Source organism: Sceloporus undulatus, chromosome 5, assembly GCF_019175285.1.
Source record: "Sceloporus undulatus isolate JIND9_A2432 ecotype Alabama chromosome 5, SceUnd_v1.1, whole genome shotgun sequence".
NCBI lineage: Eukaryota > Metazoa > Chordata > Lepidosauria > Squamata > Phrynosomatidae > Sceloporus > Sceloporus undulatus.
The window spans coordinates 169,507,121-169,525,810 of NC_056526.1; the positions used below are offsets into that span (position 1 = coordinate 169,507,121).

The window sequence follows — 18,690 nt, forward strand, 5'->3', positions numbered from 1 at the left end:
GACCTGTCAAATCTGGAGGTGCCTCCCCCTTAAGCACTGAGCTTGGGAAAAAAAATATGTTTTGGGACTGCATTCCTGCAGCCGTATAAATGGTAAGTGTCCCAATCTCCCAGTTTGCATAACCACCCAACATCTGGCTATTTAAGGTGTCAACAATCCATTTATGGCATTTAGGATGTGGTTTTGAACTCAATTTCTCGGTAGTCAGTCCCAATGAACTCAGCGGGAGTTACGTCTCTATTAGGATGGCTGCTTATGGAATGCATCACACACTCAAAAAAGAGGATACATGTTTGCATTAAATTTGCACCTGCTATAGGTACCTATAGATATAGGTAAACATTTAGATGTAATTACTTCAATGTAAAGTAGTAGAGAAGACTACTTCACAATTGGTTTGCATTGTGAATTGGGCCAACTGACCCAAATGTTTTGTTCTATCTGGTTTCCAGAAGTAATTTCTTCATGGGCAGCTTAAAGCTCCTGCTTCCCATTCTTCTGGTTCTTTAAATAAGATTGGGAATTGACAGCCCTTAAAACAGAGAAGACCTTCAAACAGAGGATCGCCCATGGGAGCCCTATTCTGAATCTCTCTGTGTTGGTTTGCATTGTGAATTGATTATGTTTATAATCCTAAGCATCGGGAGCAGTCTCAAAGAATCAAGAAATTTAGGACTAGGTTGTTCATTTTTCCATAATTCAAGTAACATGCTTAGTAACTAATGGCTGCTGAGGCAGTTGGCAATATACATTTCACTCGTGCATATAGAATATGTAAAAATATTAAAATATTATAAGAGTGAATAACAGTAAATAGTGATTTTTGAAATGGATGCATGTTCTATACCTGTTGAACTTTGGACTATGCATTGATTCTGCCTTAAAGCTGTGTTTGTTATCCAAAAAAAATCAGCAATGTGGTCTTATGAGAGCACAAACAGACAGGAGATGGAAGCTTTAGGTGAGTTAAATTTTGCTTGTGCTGCATGAACTTCTGCGCCACTATGAGATTTGCTTATGACTTGTGTGCAGCCAAAGATGAAATTTTATGCATTCATACCTGTGAACAAGCCCCACAGAATACAAGCATACTTAGATCTGAGTGAATATTAATAGAATCAGAACTGCAAAATTTATGTAGAATCTTCACTTTGTTTATCCTTTATCCTAGGTACCGTATTAAACAAACACAGAACTCAAAATAAGGTGTATAAACATTGTATTTTGTAATCATGCTAATAGATGCCAATAATTAGTGCTGATTTACATGCAAATGCAGTGTACAAGAATACTGTTGAAAGGTGCCTGTGGGTGGGGGGAATAGTTAAAATTAGAACATAATTATTTCTCTCGGTGCAGGAGAGATATCCCTGCAATGTGCTAGAAATTGTAATTTTCAATAAAAAAGTGATGCACCAGTGAAATAGGTGGAGGGCTTTCACAGTTCCCTCTTTTCACATGGGGGAGCTGTCCAGAGTTGAAAAGGCTGCCCAACAATGAAGGAGAGGTTCTGAAGGTGTTGGTTGGTTAGGGGAATCAAATTGTAACTTCATGTGTGCTTGGGCCTTCCTCCTTTGGTCACATGGAAGGTTGCCAAAGAGCTAGTTGGGTAGCCTCCCACCTGAGAAGGAACACCTTGGAAACCATCTAGTAGGTTGGTAGAGCACTGATCGAGGATGAGAGCTTATATCAAAACTCCACAAGGCATATAGCCACCTCCCTCATCTTATGCATACAGCTGCCCCATATACCCCATGGACATCTTGTGGCTGGATGGGGATGGCTGGTGCCAAGCAGCATCTGGCAGTGTTTCAGATAGCACAAAGAAGAGGGCATCTTCACAGATGTTTGAAGAAATGCAGCTGGGCATTGACTGGGTAATTTCTTTGTCTTCCTGCAGCCTCTAAATAGCTGTGGGGGAATGCTCCAGCAACTGATAGATAGGCTATGCACGTATCATGGTGCAAAAGTAGCACTGAATAAATCCTTCTTCAATGACCTTAAAGAGCCCTATGCAGGTCTAAGAGCAGTATATACTGTTGCATACCACTACCAGGATTCCATTTGCTGTCTGTGTTTTCATGTGATTTTGGGGAAATCCCTATTCTGAGAAAGGAGAGCTCTGATGGTGGATACATGTATTGTGGTCTCAAAGGATTCATGTAAGAGGCTACACAATACAGCTTCTGGCCTGAGATGGGAGAGTTCTGGAAGAACAGATCAGGCAGCATATTCAGAAGTATCCCCCAAAGTAAAGCCTGCTCAGTACTGTATAGGAAGGGAGAGGCTGAGAAAAGAATACTGATGCATAGAAAGGAGAGTGAGGGAAAAGGAGAAAGAAGCTGACTGCAGTGCCTTTGGCCTTTCCCACTCACGAAAACGACCATTATGGATGAGTCCAAAAACCTATCAGTTGCAAGCATCTGTCTGCACAGAAGTCAGTTAGATGCCCATGGGAAGCAGGACACCAATAACAGCTGACATACAGAGGCACAAACTCTCTGATAGCCATTGTTAGAACAGTCCTCCATGAATTTCTCCAGTCCCCATTTAAAGCTGTACAAACTAGAAGCCACTGTTACATGATGTGGCAGTAAATTCTGCTTTGATTCCCCTAGTCTGTGTGCAAGCATGTCCACATACAGATTAATTTCGCTTATTTCAGAGGGTTAACAGGACCATATCTTTCTTTTAAAAAATAATTTAATCCTTTGGTCTTTTTGAAATTGTTGGTGTTCCAGTAATAGCTCCCTTTCGTGTGTGACTGTGGTGGGTGCTGTTTTAGTTACAGACATACCTTTGTTAACAATGACAACAAAGCTTCTTTCTACAAAGGCTTTTTATGTGTGCCCAGCCTCCTTGTCCTCCATCTAATTTAGTATGTGCATACATATGTGTGTGTGTGTGTTTATACATATCTCAACATTGCATTGGGAGGATAGTGAAGGAGGGCTGGAAAAACACAGACTTGGTGTTGGGTTGCAGCAACAAATCTGAAGTAGCCAATGCAATAAAGCTTGACCTTATGAAGAGCATGAATCTAGTCTAGCTGATCCTACTGTAGCTGTGTGCTTGCCTACCACAGGCAAGGAAAATAACATAATTTACTGAGTATGTGTGAACAGTAAAACAAAGAGAAAGGGGAAGAGTAGATAAGCCTGCCTCACAGCTACCCCAGCATGTTAAAAACAATATGTTAATAGAGCTATACTTTTGCCCACCAAAATGGAAATAATAAGAACAGTGCAGGTTGGTGAAAGGAAAAGTAATCCCTGAATGCATTTTGGAAAAAGCATTCAAGTGGTCTCTAGAAGGATCAAAATGTTTTCATTTACTAATGCAGGGCCTACCTGATCTGGTTGTTTAATTTTGTGTTTGCATATTGTTAGTTTTGAATAAAAATGTGCTCCTTTTTCAGTGATGTAGGAAACTATTCCTATTCTTTCACTGTTATGTCTGCCTCTGCTATCAAATTTTCCTGTTAAAGTAATCTCCAGTAACAAATCTATTTTGTGAATAATCTGAAAACTGAATTTGTTTTGTGTCATGCCTTTGAAATACTGATATCTCCACCTTTTGTAAAACCAGGACAATAATTCCAACAATTAATATGTATAATTTATTTCAAATAATTGAAGAATATACAAAAATCAATCAGAAAAAAATCAACATGTGATGGCTGCAATGCTAATATTAACCAATACACATCTTATTTCTCTAGCTCTAAAACAGGGATGAGTAATTTGTGGTCCTCCAGATGTTGCTCCTATGAATCTTATTCAGATACCAGTCATGCCACTTCAGTTCAAACAGAAATTTGAAAAGATAGTATGGGATAGGAGACGTGCAGTCATATGGAATATGAAAGCATAATCTAAAATAACCAGAAATTGAACTATTGTATATACTCAACTATAAATCGACCTTATGTATAAGTCGAGGGCAGGGTTGGGGGCCAAAATTATGGATTTTGATATGTTGAGGGTAAAACTTAGGGCCATGTAACAGGATCTAAAGAATGAAGCAAAGTATAACAATGCCAAATAACTTACAAAATTTGATCAGGCATAACTGTGTTCTTACAATAAAGGTTGGCTGGATGAGAGAGTAGAGGGTGGTCAGTGCTTCCAGGACAGATTATACTCTTGCTTTTTATCAGGGGATGTTCTCTTAAGTACAGAATTGACTTTGACCCATGGATAAGTCGATTCAGGTTTTTTGGGTCAATTTTTTGACTAACATTTCTAGAATATATACAGTAGTTATTCTTTTGTACTCCAAGTTCTCTTTTTTGATTACAAAATCCAATTTTTGGATCAGTGAGATTTTTTGAAGTTGATTTTTGGATTCCTTTATACATTTTCTTTTGGACTACAACTCTCAGAATTCCCCTGAAGCACAGCCACTGATTTTCTGGAGGATTCTGGGAGTTGTAGTCCAAACAAGAAACTTTTCAAATTTCACCTTTTATCATTATTACAAGTGCTTCTCCAAATGTCTGTACAAGTTTCCAATCTCTTACAAGCAGTCTTCAAAATAAAATGTGAACAAAAGTAACATTGTGTGTGAGAGTGTATTTCTGGGGTAAGGGTGGTGTTGATCCAGTTTATGTGTCATGACACATCCCTTCACACTACACAATTACCATACTGCTTTAGCTGTCAGGGCAACATGCTAATGGAGTCCTGGTATTTGCAGTTTAGGGAGGGGTATTTAGCATTTCCAGCCAGAAAGTTCCTCTAGTGCCTAACCAAACTACAAATCCAGGATTTCATATTATGTGACCATGGCAGTTCAGATGGAATCATTGCACTGCAATTGTGCAGTGTGAATGGGCCCAAATCTTCTGAAAGAAAGAAAATAAGAGAATGGTGCGGTCTATTGCTTCTCCCTGTTCCAGTTTGCTATGATGGAGAAGTTTGCTTGGGTAGTCTTCGTGGCTCAGCTTTGTACAGCAGAGTCTGCTGAAATTATGATCCTTCCATTGTGATGCAGATTGAAAGCTCTGCCATGCAAGAAGTAGAACAAGTTTCATAGGACGTACAAAAAGTGGCACTATAAGGAATCATGTGAAAGGCATATTACTTGACAACCTTTTACCAACTAGAGATAAAATGAAAGATTTGCTGAATGTTAAGGCATATGCATTATGGAATCTTCTTGTCCCTTGTGTTGTGCTTTTCAGATTTGAGGGTATTAATATGTGAACCAAAGCCATAAGGGCTCTTCACAGGATCCTCTTCCTCCTCACAGGCTCAATTAACATATAAAGGTGAAGCAGGTTCATGCCTGCTAGCCAAACCAATTATAAGAGAATTCATGAGAAGTCTGCTACAGGTGGCCTGTAAAATCAGAAAAAAGGAAATTCAATAATGCAAAATAAAGTGCAGGCTGAACAAAACCAGAGATGTGTAGCACCTTAAAGATATGTCCCCCTCCCCATTTATCTTTTTTACTGTCAGGCAAATACTTTTCTGTTTTAAAAGGCCTTCAGTTGGGGCAAAAAGTTTTTTTAATGGGGTGTGTTATTTTTTTAAACCTTTAAAAATGCATTTTAACTCTTTTAAATGTACGGCTGAGATCCTACATCAGAGGCTATGATGTGTGACTCTATGATAACGGAGCTAGGTCACTGACATGATACACAACATGCTAGTGAACTGTGATGGTACACACTAGGGTACCATGTAAACTATCCTATTATGTACTGGGGGATCATATTGGACAATGGGACATAGAATCACAGAATCATAAACTTGGAAGAGATCACAAGGGCTATCAAGTCCAACCCCATGCCACGCAGGAACACACAATCAAACACACAAAGCTCTCCCAACAGATGACCACCCAGCCTCTCTTTAAAAACTTTCAAAAAAGGAGACTCCACCATGCTCTGAGGGAGCGTGTTCCACTGTTGTACAGCTCTTACTATCAGGAAGTTTTTCCTAATGTTTAGGTGGAATTGCTTTTCCTGTAGCTTGCATCCATTGCTCCATGTCTTATTCTCTTTTTGTTTGTTATTATCTTGGGTTTTTTCGGTTATAGGGACTTTGGTTGGTTTTATTCTCTGGAGCAGCAGAAAACAAGCTTGCTCCATCCTCAACGTGACATCGCTCGAAATATTTAAACAGGAGCTACCTACATGTTGGGCATCAGGTAATGCTGAGCAATGAGAAATGTTGCCTATTGAAATATGTTATACAACGGCACATGTTGGGCATCAGGACATGTGCATTGGGACACATTGGGCGCTGGGACATGTTGGGCATCAAGACCATTGCACAATAGCCATGCTGCTGTCTCTGATTACTCAGTTGTCTCAGTGGTGTAGGTACATCTCCCCTCCCCTCCTGACAACATAAACATTGCACAATGGTGCAATTCAATTTTACACGTTCATACATTGGTTTATGATGATGTAACTTTCCAAAAGGGTACCAGCCAATGTTTTAATTGCATTGTTTGTTTTGTTCTTCTATAACAACCTTTTGCAGTCTATAATATTTTAGCTGTATTTTGCTTTAGTTTATATTGAATTGTTGTTTGTTTTAAATTTTTTCATGATAAGATTCTAGCTGAACTTGGTTTTAAATTGTTGTAAACTGCTTTGAGTCATGTGCTGAGAGAAAGGTGAATGAATGAATGAATAAATAAATAAATAATGTAAGCCACCGTAGCCCCATTTTGGGAAAGGGTGCCCAAGGAACAGTAAGGACTTTACCAAGCTCTTTCTTCAATCTCAATGGAGTAGATCAAAGATAGGAACCATGTGATCCTCCAGAGGTTGTCATACTGAAACTCCCAATATTCTTCACCATTGGCTGTGCTATCTAGTACTGCTGAAAGCTGCAGCCTGCCAGTCTAGACAATTTCATATCTGGTCTAGAAGGAGAAGCACTCTCAAGTCCAATAGTTCTTTATGCATTTGTTGTTGTTGTTATTGACCCTCAAGTTGATCTCAACCCATGGCGACCCTGTAGATGAAACAACTCCAAGACTCCCTATGCTCCACTGCTCTGCTCAGGTCCTGGAAATTCAAATCCATGGCTTCCTTAATAGAGTCCATCCATTTAGCATGTGGCCTTCCTCTCTTTCTGCTTCCCTATACCTTTCCTAGCATTATTGTTTTTTTCCATTGAGTCATGCCTCCTCATGATGTGGCGAAAGTACAACAGCCTCAGTCCAGTCATCTTGGATTCCAGAGAGATTTCTGCTCTAGGACCCATTTGTTTGTTTTCTTGGCTGTCCATGGTAACCTCAGCACTCTTCTCCACCACCACATCTGAAATGAACTAATTCTCTTCCTATCTGCTTTCTTAACTGTACAGCTCTTACATTCATACATGGAAATAGGAAATATAATGGCTTGTATGATTCTAACTTTCATGCTCAGTTGTATGTCTTTACATTTTAGGTTATTTTTTAGTTCTCTCATAGCTGCCCTCCCCATTCTTAGTCTTCTTACGATTTCTTGATTTTAGTCTCCACTCTGATCAATATTTGATCCCAGGTATGAAAATTCTCTTACTGTTTCTATTTCCTCATTGTCTAGGTTGAATATGTGTAAATTTTCATTATTTTTGTTTTCTTTATGTTCAACAATAAATCTGCCTTTGAACTTTCATCCTTGATCTTCCTTAGTAGTTGTTCCAAGTTTGTGAAGTTTTCAGCTAGTAGTATGGTGTTGTCTGCGTATCTTAGATTGTTGATATTCCTTCCTTCTATTTGCACTCCTCCTCCTTCTGTGTCCAAGCCTACTTTCGTATAATATGTTCTGCATACAAGTTGAACAGATAGCGTGAGAAGATGCAGCCTTGTCTGACCCCTTTGCCAATTGGGAACCTTTCTTGTTCTCCATGTTCTGTTCTGACAGTGGCCTCCTGTCCTGAGTAATGATTTCTCATGGCACTTTCCAATTTGTTGGCCATTGTTTTATTTTCCATATCTGTTGATATATGTTGGTTAGCATTGATGTTGTTTCTGTTAGTGTGGACTGAAGCAATTTGATTGGAATATCATCTGTTCCTGGTGATTTATTTTTCCCATTTCTCTAATTGCAGCTTCCACCTCTGTTTTTAGAATTTGGGGTTCATCTTCAATCCATATGTCCTTCATTTTGTTACTCCTTATATAGCGCACCCGCGTCATACACAGGTGCGCTTTACGTGGACTTGAACTTACACGCTCAAATTGCAGGGAGCACACAGGGCAGAAGGGGTGGCATGTCCCATTCAATTGAATGGGCGTGTGCGCCCGTGGCGCCTATGCACCGCTGTGCCACCGCACTGCCGTGCACGAGCCCCATTGTTTCCAATGGGGATTGAGCATAGGCGGAATTCGCCTTACGCGGAGGGGTCCGGAACAGATCCCCGCGTAAGGAAAGGGCCGACTATATATAGCTCTTCTGTGTACTGTATCCAACTTCTTTTTATTCCTTCCTGATCCTGAATTATGTTGTTTTTATTGGCATAGAGTGTCCTGGTCCTTGGTTTGAATTTTCCTTTGATTTTCCAGATATTTTGGAATAGGTCTCTTGTTCTTCCCTTTTTCCCCTTTATGGCATAGATAGATATTATATAAATAATCATGCTGTCTTAGGGTTCCCAGGTCTCAGGGGCTGGTACTGAGGCAAGGGGAAGGAACCTGGAGGTGAGAGAAATGCCTTGAAAAGTGTGTGTATGTATTTTCTTCATTTTTATTATAGTGTTTGGGATCTGAATAGCATACTCTGTGCAATGGTAATTGAAGCTTAAAGTATCATGTTCAATGTCATCACTAGGGACTGCTCCTTGTAAAGTCAACCTTGTAATATTACCAGAGCATACTTACTGTGGCATCACATGTCTCAGGTACTGGCCTTGACATTTAAGGACCTAGGATAGTCTTGACCTGACAACCCTATACTATCTGCATTTTCCAATACAAGGCAGATCAGAAAACTGTTAGAAGGAACTATGTTGTTTGCAAAATAATCAGGCACACAACTAACTGTGTGTGTGTGTGTATCTCCCCCCCCCCCCCCAAAGCAATCAACTCTTAATAACTCATATCTCTTGGGATGTTTATATTATTTTGTAATGAATGTAGAAAAGAAATAATTAGAAAAGAAGGTGAAGGTAGTAGGACTAATGACTAAAAACAACATCCCCTTGGCACAATCTACAGTGTTGGGGAGGAGGAGGTATCAAGAAGCTAATTTAAAAAGTAGGTAAAGTTCTTGTAGAAAGGAATAATGAGATGCCCCAAGTAAGAAGGTCACATTCATTAATAAAACCACTGGCAAGTTCTTCCCTAGGTGAAGATATTAGTAGCTAAGTTGTGTAAGCTCAGTTTTTAAATGAAAGTTAATGAATTCTGTACTGATCTGATAGTTAATTAATGTTTCTACTGTTCTCCAAAACATATTCATATCTTTGAAATTCTGGAGGATAATTTCAGTTAACCAGTTCATGGACAAAAAGGGGATTCATCCAAACATACACATCCACATTCATAAATACACACACTTACACAAATGCTCATGTACAGCTTTGCACATTGCAGAGGAAGAAAGGGAAATTGCATTGGGAAAAGAAAAAAAAAAAGACGCACACTGCTATAAGATGGCTTTACACTTGTGCATGCCACCTTCCATCTCACTATGCCCCTGTAGTCAGATCTGAAATTATTACACCATCCATTGAGACCACTGGAGGATTCTAACTGACCTCTGTAATTGATGTAATAATTTTGTGTCTGGCTTTGGAAACACAGCTAGATGCTTTTCTGATCATATCTCCAGTCTTCAGGCATGGAATGACTGATGGTGTATGTGTGCAGTGATTGTACAGTAAGACTTAAGGTCAGAGAATGGCCAGCTGTAGCATAGTTCTTCATGTGAAACTACTACACTTTTCTGAGTCATAAAGGATTACAGTCTGTATGTGACAGTTGGCATTACTAAATTGTTAAGAGGGAAGGGTTTGCAAGTCTTAAGGATGCACTGATACAGTACCCTGTCATCTGTATGTTACTGACTGATGACAGTTGCACAGAATCATCCTATAAAAGTATATTGGGATTGGAGATGCATCTTTACTGTAGTTGTATTCAATATCAGTTCCAGGAGGGAAAAGAAGAGGCGAACTCATCACCGGAAAATACAGATTGACATAGAAATGGCAGTCACATTTTCAGGTCCACTGCAGTGGCCATGCTGAATGGGAGATTCTAGAAGTTCGACTTAAAAAGGAAAAAGCAACATTTCCAGATTCTGCTTATTCCAAAGTGCATTGTGAACTCACACTATTTTGTGCAGTGTGCTCTCTTTCTGAGGTCAGACAATCCAAATGTTTTATAGTCCCAAGGACAGCCTCCCAAGAAATGAAAGACTGTAGCCTTGACCAATGTATTTTCCCACCACATGACAAGCATCAAAACTGTTTCCAATAACGACTCTTTTGAAAAAAAAATTAAATTATGGTCTGAAATATTCCAAATATTCAATAAACATGGGCAAACTCTAGATGCTTCCAATGAACTGAAATTGATATATGTCACTTCCAAGCATCTGACAGGCTATTTGGGGTTTTCTTTGGCTGTTTGAGGGTGGTGAGCAATAGTTCTGCCAAGCTTCCATCGTCTTTGAATGTGTTTTTTTAAGGGTAAAAACAACGTTTGCAGCTGGATTTTTGAAGATGGGGGTGTCAGGGCATGGAGGAGAGTTACTGGAGAACCCAAGAATTGCACTAATTCCCCAAAAGGGCCCCATGAAGTCCACAGGCAACATGATTCCCACCTCTGATTTAAATGAATAACCAAGCATATGTGGAAAAGCAATTTCCATTCTTAAAGCACACTGAAAAAATGCTCTTACCTCTGTTGGTTATCGGCAGGTCCAATGCTCTTTTCCTGGTGGGTGTCAAAGCAAAGTCTGAAATGACACAATGCTTTTCATGAATGCTGTTAAGGATCTAGCAACAGCTCTGCATGCCCTGGTGACTTATTATTGTTACACTCTGTGTGGGGCTGCCTTTGAAAGGTGTACAGAAATGAGCTGGCCCAGAATGGGGCTGGCAGGTTGTTAACAGGGACAAACATCATACAGTATATCCTTCCACTTTTGAACCTGATTCATTTCATTTTGGAGGATGGGAGATGAAACTTGCAGGCAAATTCACAGGAGTAGATGGGAAATGTTCTTGCTCTGACTGGAATCATTTTTACTTGAAATTACTTTTAGTCGTAGGGATATTAGCATTCAAACCAGGGACCATTTTTGTATAAAAAACCTGGGAAAGCACTAAACTGCCTGCCTGTTTGCTATAAAGCTACATTCAAGGTTTGGTTGTTGACATGCCAGGCCCTAAAACAAAACAGGAAGAGAAAGTCTAATAGACCACCTTTATCTATAGTTCCCTTATTTCATTCCTCCATACAAGGACAAGGAATATGTCTGCTGGTTGAGATTATGATAATATTTGTAATTTTTAAATTTTTGAGGGAGGGCATTTTGGGGCGTTTAATGAAAAAATTATTTGTACAAAAAAACCCACCATTATTTCTTTAGGCACAAAAGCAAAAATGTTTTGAGAGTTCATCATATTTTTCAGTGGGGTGTCTCATGGTATCAGGACATCTATTGTTGGCAAGGACAAGAAAATCTATGAGTATTCTTTATGTTCCTCATGTAAACTCAGCCAGTTTATGAGAATCACAGTGGAAAATTTATTGGTTGATTTACAATCAATAGACTACTGTCAGAAAAAAAAAAACATTACATGGTGGCACCAGGGGTGTATCTACACTGCAGAAATAAAGCAGTTTTATACCACTTTAGCTGCCACAATTTATCCTACAGAATCATGGTACTGGTAGTTTGGTGGGGCACCAGAGCTCTCTGACAGATCAATCTGAATACCTCACTAAACTACAAACTCCAGGATTCCACAGTATGGTGTCAATCTACTTTATTTCTGCAGCGTGGAAGAGCTGGCTCTCTTTGGATGTCTTTTTTCAGAGGGTTTTGAACAAGGGAAACAGTGATTCTCAGTAGGGCTCCCATGCTTGTGCCAAATCTTTTGTGCCTTTTACAGCAAAAGAGATGGGCAGAAATGCAAAAATGCTAATTTTCCCAGGATGGAGAGGCAGCAATGTTGAAAGCTCCCTCTACTGATCCCCCCCCCCCCGACTGTCACATAGCTATTCACAACCTGCCAGAAAAAGTAGTAACTATTTTCCTCATGGATCCACAGAGAGATGTCTCTTTCTAACATGGTGTAGTCAATGGATGACAAATGAGCAAGCTGCCACCAAATGGAATAGAAACAAGATTCTAGTAAGGAGGCACAACTTTAAGGATCTGCAGCCAGGCAATCAAGGTAGTGCATGTAATCATTAAGTGAATAATTTTTCAAAGTGACTTGGTACTATCCTGAATGGATTTTGGATGAAGCTGAGGAAGCAGTTTGGACCCAGGGAGACATTTAGGGGCAAATTTAATTAAAACCAGATATACTTTATTGCCATAAGCTCCACCAGTTTCAACCAGCCTCATTTGCAAAATTCAGGTCATACAATCTAGAATTGCTCCAATGCAGTCAGCAACTTGGCTATTCAGTGCACATTAATAAAAGAGATGGAGTGGAGCAGTTGGTAAGTACTTCATTATTACTATAGTACTGTTCTAACTTGAGGCATAAGCTCAATAGTTATGAAAATATAGATGATACTACTTTCAAGAACCAAAGTCCAAGCATTGGTAGACTTTACCTAGACCAGGGCTCATGATTGTGGCCACCTCAATTGTAAATCCATGTCCATGGAAGGAAAAATAAAAAGTCTGAATATATTTATGTATTTAATCCATTGTAGCTCAACATATTCATTCTAAATTGGAAAAGGTACTCTCTGTTACTGTACTGACTACATGCTCAGGAATCCTGGAATAGCAGGCGTCCCGATGTATATATGTACACATGGGAGATAGGTTTGTTCTACTTATTTCTGGAGGTTTGCAAGAATATAAACATCTTAAAGACTATGGGATGCAGTCATTTATTAAACTAATAAAAATCTTTCTTCTTAAACATTTAATGCTTCCAATTCCATTTAGAAAACAATTGTGCAGACAAAAACACATATGGCCAGTATGGCTATAGAAAAAGTCTGTGAAACAAATTTCAGATCACCTTAAAAGAACTGTTTTCCCAGTTGGACTTTAAATGATAGGAGGTATGCTGTAAAATCTAAAAGGCTTCAAAAAAGGTAATTAAAGGCAGTAAGGACCAACTTCTTAAATATATAGATTTGAAATCTGGCAACAGGATGACATTTTTTAACAGTTAATAATTGGCAGAACACTTTGGTCTCAAAACCAGTCTTCCAATGTTTAACTTAAAGAAAAACCTACATACAAAAGCTTTGAAAAAGTGTGTACATACCTGCTTTCCAAAGGGAGTGGTGTACACAATGCCTTCAGTAGTAACATTTTCTCTTCCTTTTTTCATGGAAGCTATCAGAATACATAAATACTAGTAACACTTTGTGTCAAACTGGTTCTGTTCAGTCGACAGAAAGATCTTTGTTTTACAACAGACAAATCAATAGATGTGTATGTGAGTGTGTACCTTACATGTTGACTTATGGTGACCCCATAAATTTCATAACATTAGGCAACGGATACAAAACTGGTTTTGCCAGTTCATTCCTCTGAAATATACCCTATTCACTGGTGGTTTCTGAGTACTAACCAGAGCTGACGATGCTTAGCTGCCAATATCAGATGGGATCTGATGCCTGTAGGGTATTTAGGTTAATAGGAGTATAGAATGTGCAGAATTTAAAGTCTTACGCTGGCAGTGTGGAATGTTTGGCCTTCTAGAAGTTGTTAGATAATTCATCACCATTGTCTATGCTGGCGAGGGCTAATGAGAATTACAATCCAACGCCATCAGGAGAGCCATACATTGTTCACTGATGCTTTACACAAATGTAGCTCAGTTTACTTGAAGAAATACCTCTTTTTGTGTATTGTTACCTACATACTTAGCTTTTTGGAAGAGACAGTTCTATGAGAAACCTTGCTCTTTGAAGTTCAACCCTATGGAATTTGTTGGTAGGCGTGGAACGAATACTTAAAAATATTTGAAAAAATGTGTTTCTCAAGTGTCAGGAAACCCTGACAGTGAGAGTCCTGGACTGATGAAAATCTTCACAGTTTGGGACTTATTCTGTATAAAATTTACATGCATTTTCAATGCAAATTTTCCACAGAATAAGTTACCAAATACAGTATCTTGTGCACAGAAATAACATTTTCAGCAGAGAAATATTATTTTCTAGGCAGAAAATACTGTTTTTCATGCACAAAACCCACCTGAAAATGGGTACAGAATTTGTCCTGAACTAGTCTTGGAAAACTGGAAGAATTTCTCACACCAGTAAGAAAATTGCTTAAATAAGTAATGGCTGCTTCAAAAAATTAATTAGCTAGTAGTTTCATCCCTATATCTTGGTGGTAGCATCACAGCTGGCAAATTTTCTGTCATAGATAGTTCATATGATAAAATCTCTCTCCACTTTTAGCAGGCACTCAAAAACATAAGAAGCTTTTTGTTTTTCCAAATAATAATAATAATAATAATAATAATAATAATAATAATAATAGTTTTTATTTATATTTCCCGCCTCTCCCTGCAGATCGAGGTGGGATTACATCAATAAAAATAGAATTACAGTTCCATATAAAATACAGTCCATAAAATCACAGCATTGTATTGTATTAACATCAATAAAAAATCATTATTATCAACAGCTAGTCTAACAAGCATCCTCAGAGTGGGGTGCTTTGAGTCCCAATTTTGGGGGAAAGGTGGGATATAAATAAATATAACAACAACAACAACAACAATAAATATAATGAATGAATGGGTGGATAGAGAGATGGATGGAATGATGGGAGGGAAAGTATATCCATCCAGTAACAGATTGTCACTTCTGTAAGGGCAAATTTGTAAACTATTTGCAAGTACAATTTAGGAAATTAAGCTGATGTGACTTACCATGTGGATAATGAACAGTACTTATTTGGTCTGAAGAAGGGAAAGAGGAAAAAGAAAAAGAAAAATACCCTGTGGTTACAAGTTATTTCAGTTAATCCCTTCCTGACTTATCAATTAGGCTCTGTGTTCACTATGGCTATATCTATGGCTGCTCCACACTTCAGAAACAATCTGGTCTGAGCTTTGGTGCCACAACAAACTACCATTTCCAGAATTCCTTAGAACCAAGCAATGGCAGTCAAAGTGGTGTCAAACTGGATTATTTCTGCAGTGTGGATGCAGCCTACACCACCAGATTTGACCTTGGCGCTATAAATAGAAATATAGTAGTGCTGAAATTTTTGGAATAATCTTTGCTATGAAAATTGCCTGATGGCATGGCAATTTCCAGTACATTTTGTACTGAACAGCACAGAGTTCAGCCCTATTTCTCAACCAACATTCAGGTAGTAAATGGAGAGAGAAATAGACAGGATATGCAACTGCCATTTTAAAGCAGGTAATTGGCACACCTCCTTCTCTCTTAGTGCAGTCACACAGAGTTTCATTCCATCCCTCTCAATATTTGTTCTCATCCTCTTTGTTACTAGGTTTCTTCATGAAGAAGTTGAAGAGAAATTGGAAATCTCTGTGCTCCCCTCCTACTCAAAGATATTTATCTTCTGTGGCTGCTGCAAATTGAAGCCTGCAGCTTCAAAGGATGAGCAGTTGGGTGATGAGGCAATACTGAGACTGAGTTGCAAAGGTATTTTTACAGGTAGCTCTAGCAGTTCAGAGAATGGATTCAGTTAGAGGAACCTGGAAGCTTCTGGCTACATAGAAAGAGGGTGTCAAAAACTCCCAAGGTTGTGGGAGCTGCATTGGATGCCCCTGGGACACACTGGGAGCATCATTATCACACCCGCCCTCATTGTCACTGCCACAAGAATTTGACAATCGTTGACAAATTCCAGCACCAGTGTATTATACTTCTGTATTATACTCTGTTGCCTCCAAATCTTTGAGAGTTGTTTCCTGCTTGTATTACATAGAGCATGCCGTGCAAACTTTAAAATTAAAAAATGAAAAGTATTTTCTATATTTCTGTATGGGAATGCATGTCTTCAGGTTGTCAGACATCAACAGGGTGAGATGTTGCCTGGGGAGATGTAGCTATGATGACTGAGATCTTGTCTGCACTGGCCAGGATATTCTGGGGGCAGCCCAGAGTATATCCTGGCCTCAGAGCTGCTCTGACCCTCCCTCATCACAAAGGCCCTCCATGCTGGGTGGCTGTTTGCATGTACATCTTGTTGAGCTGCCCAGTGCATCCAGTGATGATCATATGCTGAGCACCTCATTCAGACTGAGTGACTGGGCATAGCTGCAGATGGGCCAGGCAGTTCACTGGAATGGATTTCAAACAGTTGCCCAGCATTGGAATGGAGGGATTTTATTTCAATGAATGCTAAGATGCAGTGGCTCAAGCGGTTACAGTGCTGACTCTGTTGATTACAAGATCTACAGGTTGGCAGTTCGAGGCGTGACTGAGTGAGCTCCCGTCACTACTCCCAGCTTCTGCTAACCTAGCAGTTCGAAAGCATGCAAATGCAAGTAGATAAATAGGGAGGGAACGTAAACAGCATTCTGTGCAGTCATGCTGACCACATGATCACAGAATCGTCTTTGACAATGCTGGCTTTTTGGCTTTGTAATGGAGATGAGCACTGCCCCTTTTGGTCAGACATGACTTGACATCTTTGTCAAAGGGGAATACATTTACGTTTCTTTAAGAGAGGTATATACTGGTTCTAGTGATAAACAAGTTAGACATCACCCAATCTGTTAGCACCACAACCAAGCTTTGGGCCATATGTTGTCTGGTCTCCCCACTGAGAGGATGGGAGCGGGCAGGCCATTTTATTTGGCTCATGCAGACAGGGCCCTAGTTATGTCTACATAGCTCTTTGGATCCTACCCCTGGACATCTGAAGAAAGTGTTGTGGTGCAACTCACTAATGGGAGAAAGCTGAAAGCATAATCAAGCATCACCCTGCTGTCTAGCACCTCAAAAATTTGGGGAACTGCACTTTTGGTCACTGTGATGTGCAACAACCATAGAAGTGAACTAGTGAAATTACAATGTTGCAAAAGTGGCTTATGGCACTGTAATTACTGCACAAGATGTCAACCATCAAATGATGGAAAAACTACAGAAATCTTCCCATAGGTTTCAGTTAGTTTTATTTCAGGCCTGCTTTTATTCTACAAGCCCCTTCTTTCAGTGTATTGAGATACTAATAAAATGTAATTTACCATATATGTTTTCCTCCTCTGGTCTTTTTCTGATAGAGTCTTTGAGCTGGCATGTTTTTTCCTAAAGTAAGAAACAAACACACGAACAACAACAAAAATCAATGGCTGCAGTTGATTGTTAAAAATAATGAATGAGTCGCTGGAGGAGAAGGGGTTTTTAATATGCTGCACACTTCAGCCTTTTAGCACAGGAAATCATTTTTAAAATACAGGGCAGGACAAAAAGCATCCTTCTTCTTTTCCTCCCTGGGAAAATCCTTGTAGTTTAGAATCTAATACCACAGGATTTGTAGAATGTTTTCTCCAAGAGCAAATGAAACATCACCACCTCTGCCACCCACTCTCCAAGGCCAGAGGCAATTATTATCCTCCATACAGAGAACTGCCTTGATCCTCATAGTTTTAATCAGAAGAACATATTTTATAACCATAATGGGTTACAGGGAGAACTTGTTCTGCGAACCTTATTTGTACTCCCCCATCTCTATTATATAATTGTCTTAGAGACTTGGGCTGGAGTCTTGTTGATGCATACCCCACCTATAGCTATTCATTACATGGATCATTGCACTTTTTACAAGGTTCTGTAAAAAGAAGGGAAGTAGGGAGAGATGTCTGCTGGCTTTCAGTGACCTGTTTCTCCAGTGCATGGTTTGGAGGGACCATGGAGCAAATGTACTTTGGCAGAGGTAACTTGAGTCTAATCTGCACTGTAGAAATAATACAGTTTGACACCACTTTAGCTGTCATGACTCAATGCTATGGAATTCTGGGATTTGTAGCTTTCTAAGATATTTAGCCTTCTCTGATGGAGGGCTCGAGGGCCACAACAAACTCGAAATTCCAGGGCCCCATTCCCACTGGGCATATAAAGCGATGTCTTTCGCTGAGATTTTGACTCGGATCTTTTTTCTGAGCCGTATTCGAATCTGGTCCCTCGTTCCCATTACAAAAGGGTGCAAACGGACTTGGTTTTTTTTGTTCCCATTGAAATTTTCTCCTTTGTAATTTGAAACGGACTTTTTCACTCCCCGTTCCCATTGCCCTTCCAGAACCTCTTTTTTTTAAGCAGCTGTCAATCAAGCGACTAGGCGCTTGACGTCACAGTGATGTCAGTTACTTTGATGCATTTTGGCATGGGCTATTTTTGTTCCCCATTCCTATTTGTGTCTTTCAAACCTGTTTTTTTTAAAGCAGTCAACCAATCGCTTAGGTGCCTTTTCCCTCTGGGAAAGGGAGAAGGAGCCTCCATTCCTCCAAGTCCCTTTGCCTCCCAAGCTTTCCTGTGTCTTCCTAGAGCCCCTCTGGGAAAAGGAGAAGGAGCTTCCATTCCCCCAAGTCCCTTTGCCTCCCC

General features: G+C 39.6%; 1 protein-coding gene across 1 annotated transcript in view; it reads right to left on the bottom strand.

Moving 5' to 3' along the window:
* Positions 1-10,855: 10,855 nt before the first annotated feature.
* The window catches only part of BANK1 (B cell scaffold protein with ankyrin repeats 1), a 265,494-nt gene continuing 257,659 nt past the window's right edge, over positions 10,856-18,690 (bottom strand). The window contains exons 13-16 of the mRNA XM_042469701.1: positions 17,337-17,397; positions 15,042-15,071; positions 13,422-13,492; positions 10,856-10,912 (exon numbers count right to left, since the gene is read on the bottom strand). Of these exons, the coding sequence (XP_042325635.1) occupies positions 10,901-10,912; positions 13,422-13,492; positions 15,042-15,071; positions 17,337-17,397 (174 nt within the window). The 3' untranslated portion in view covers positions 10,856-10,900. The remainder of the gene's footprint in view (positions 10,913-13,421; positions 13,493-15,041; positions 15,072-17,336; positions 17,398-18,690) is intronic.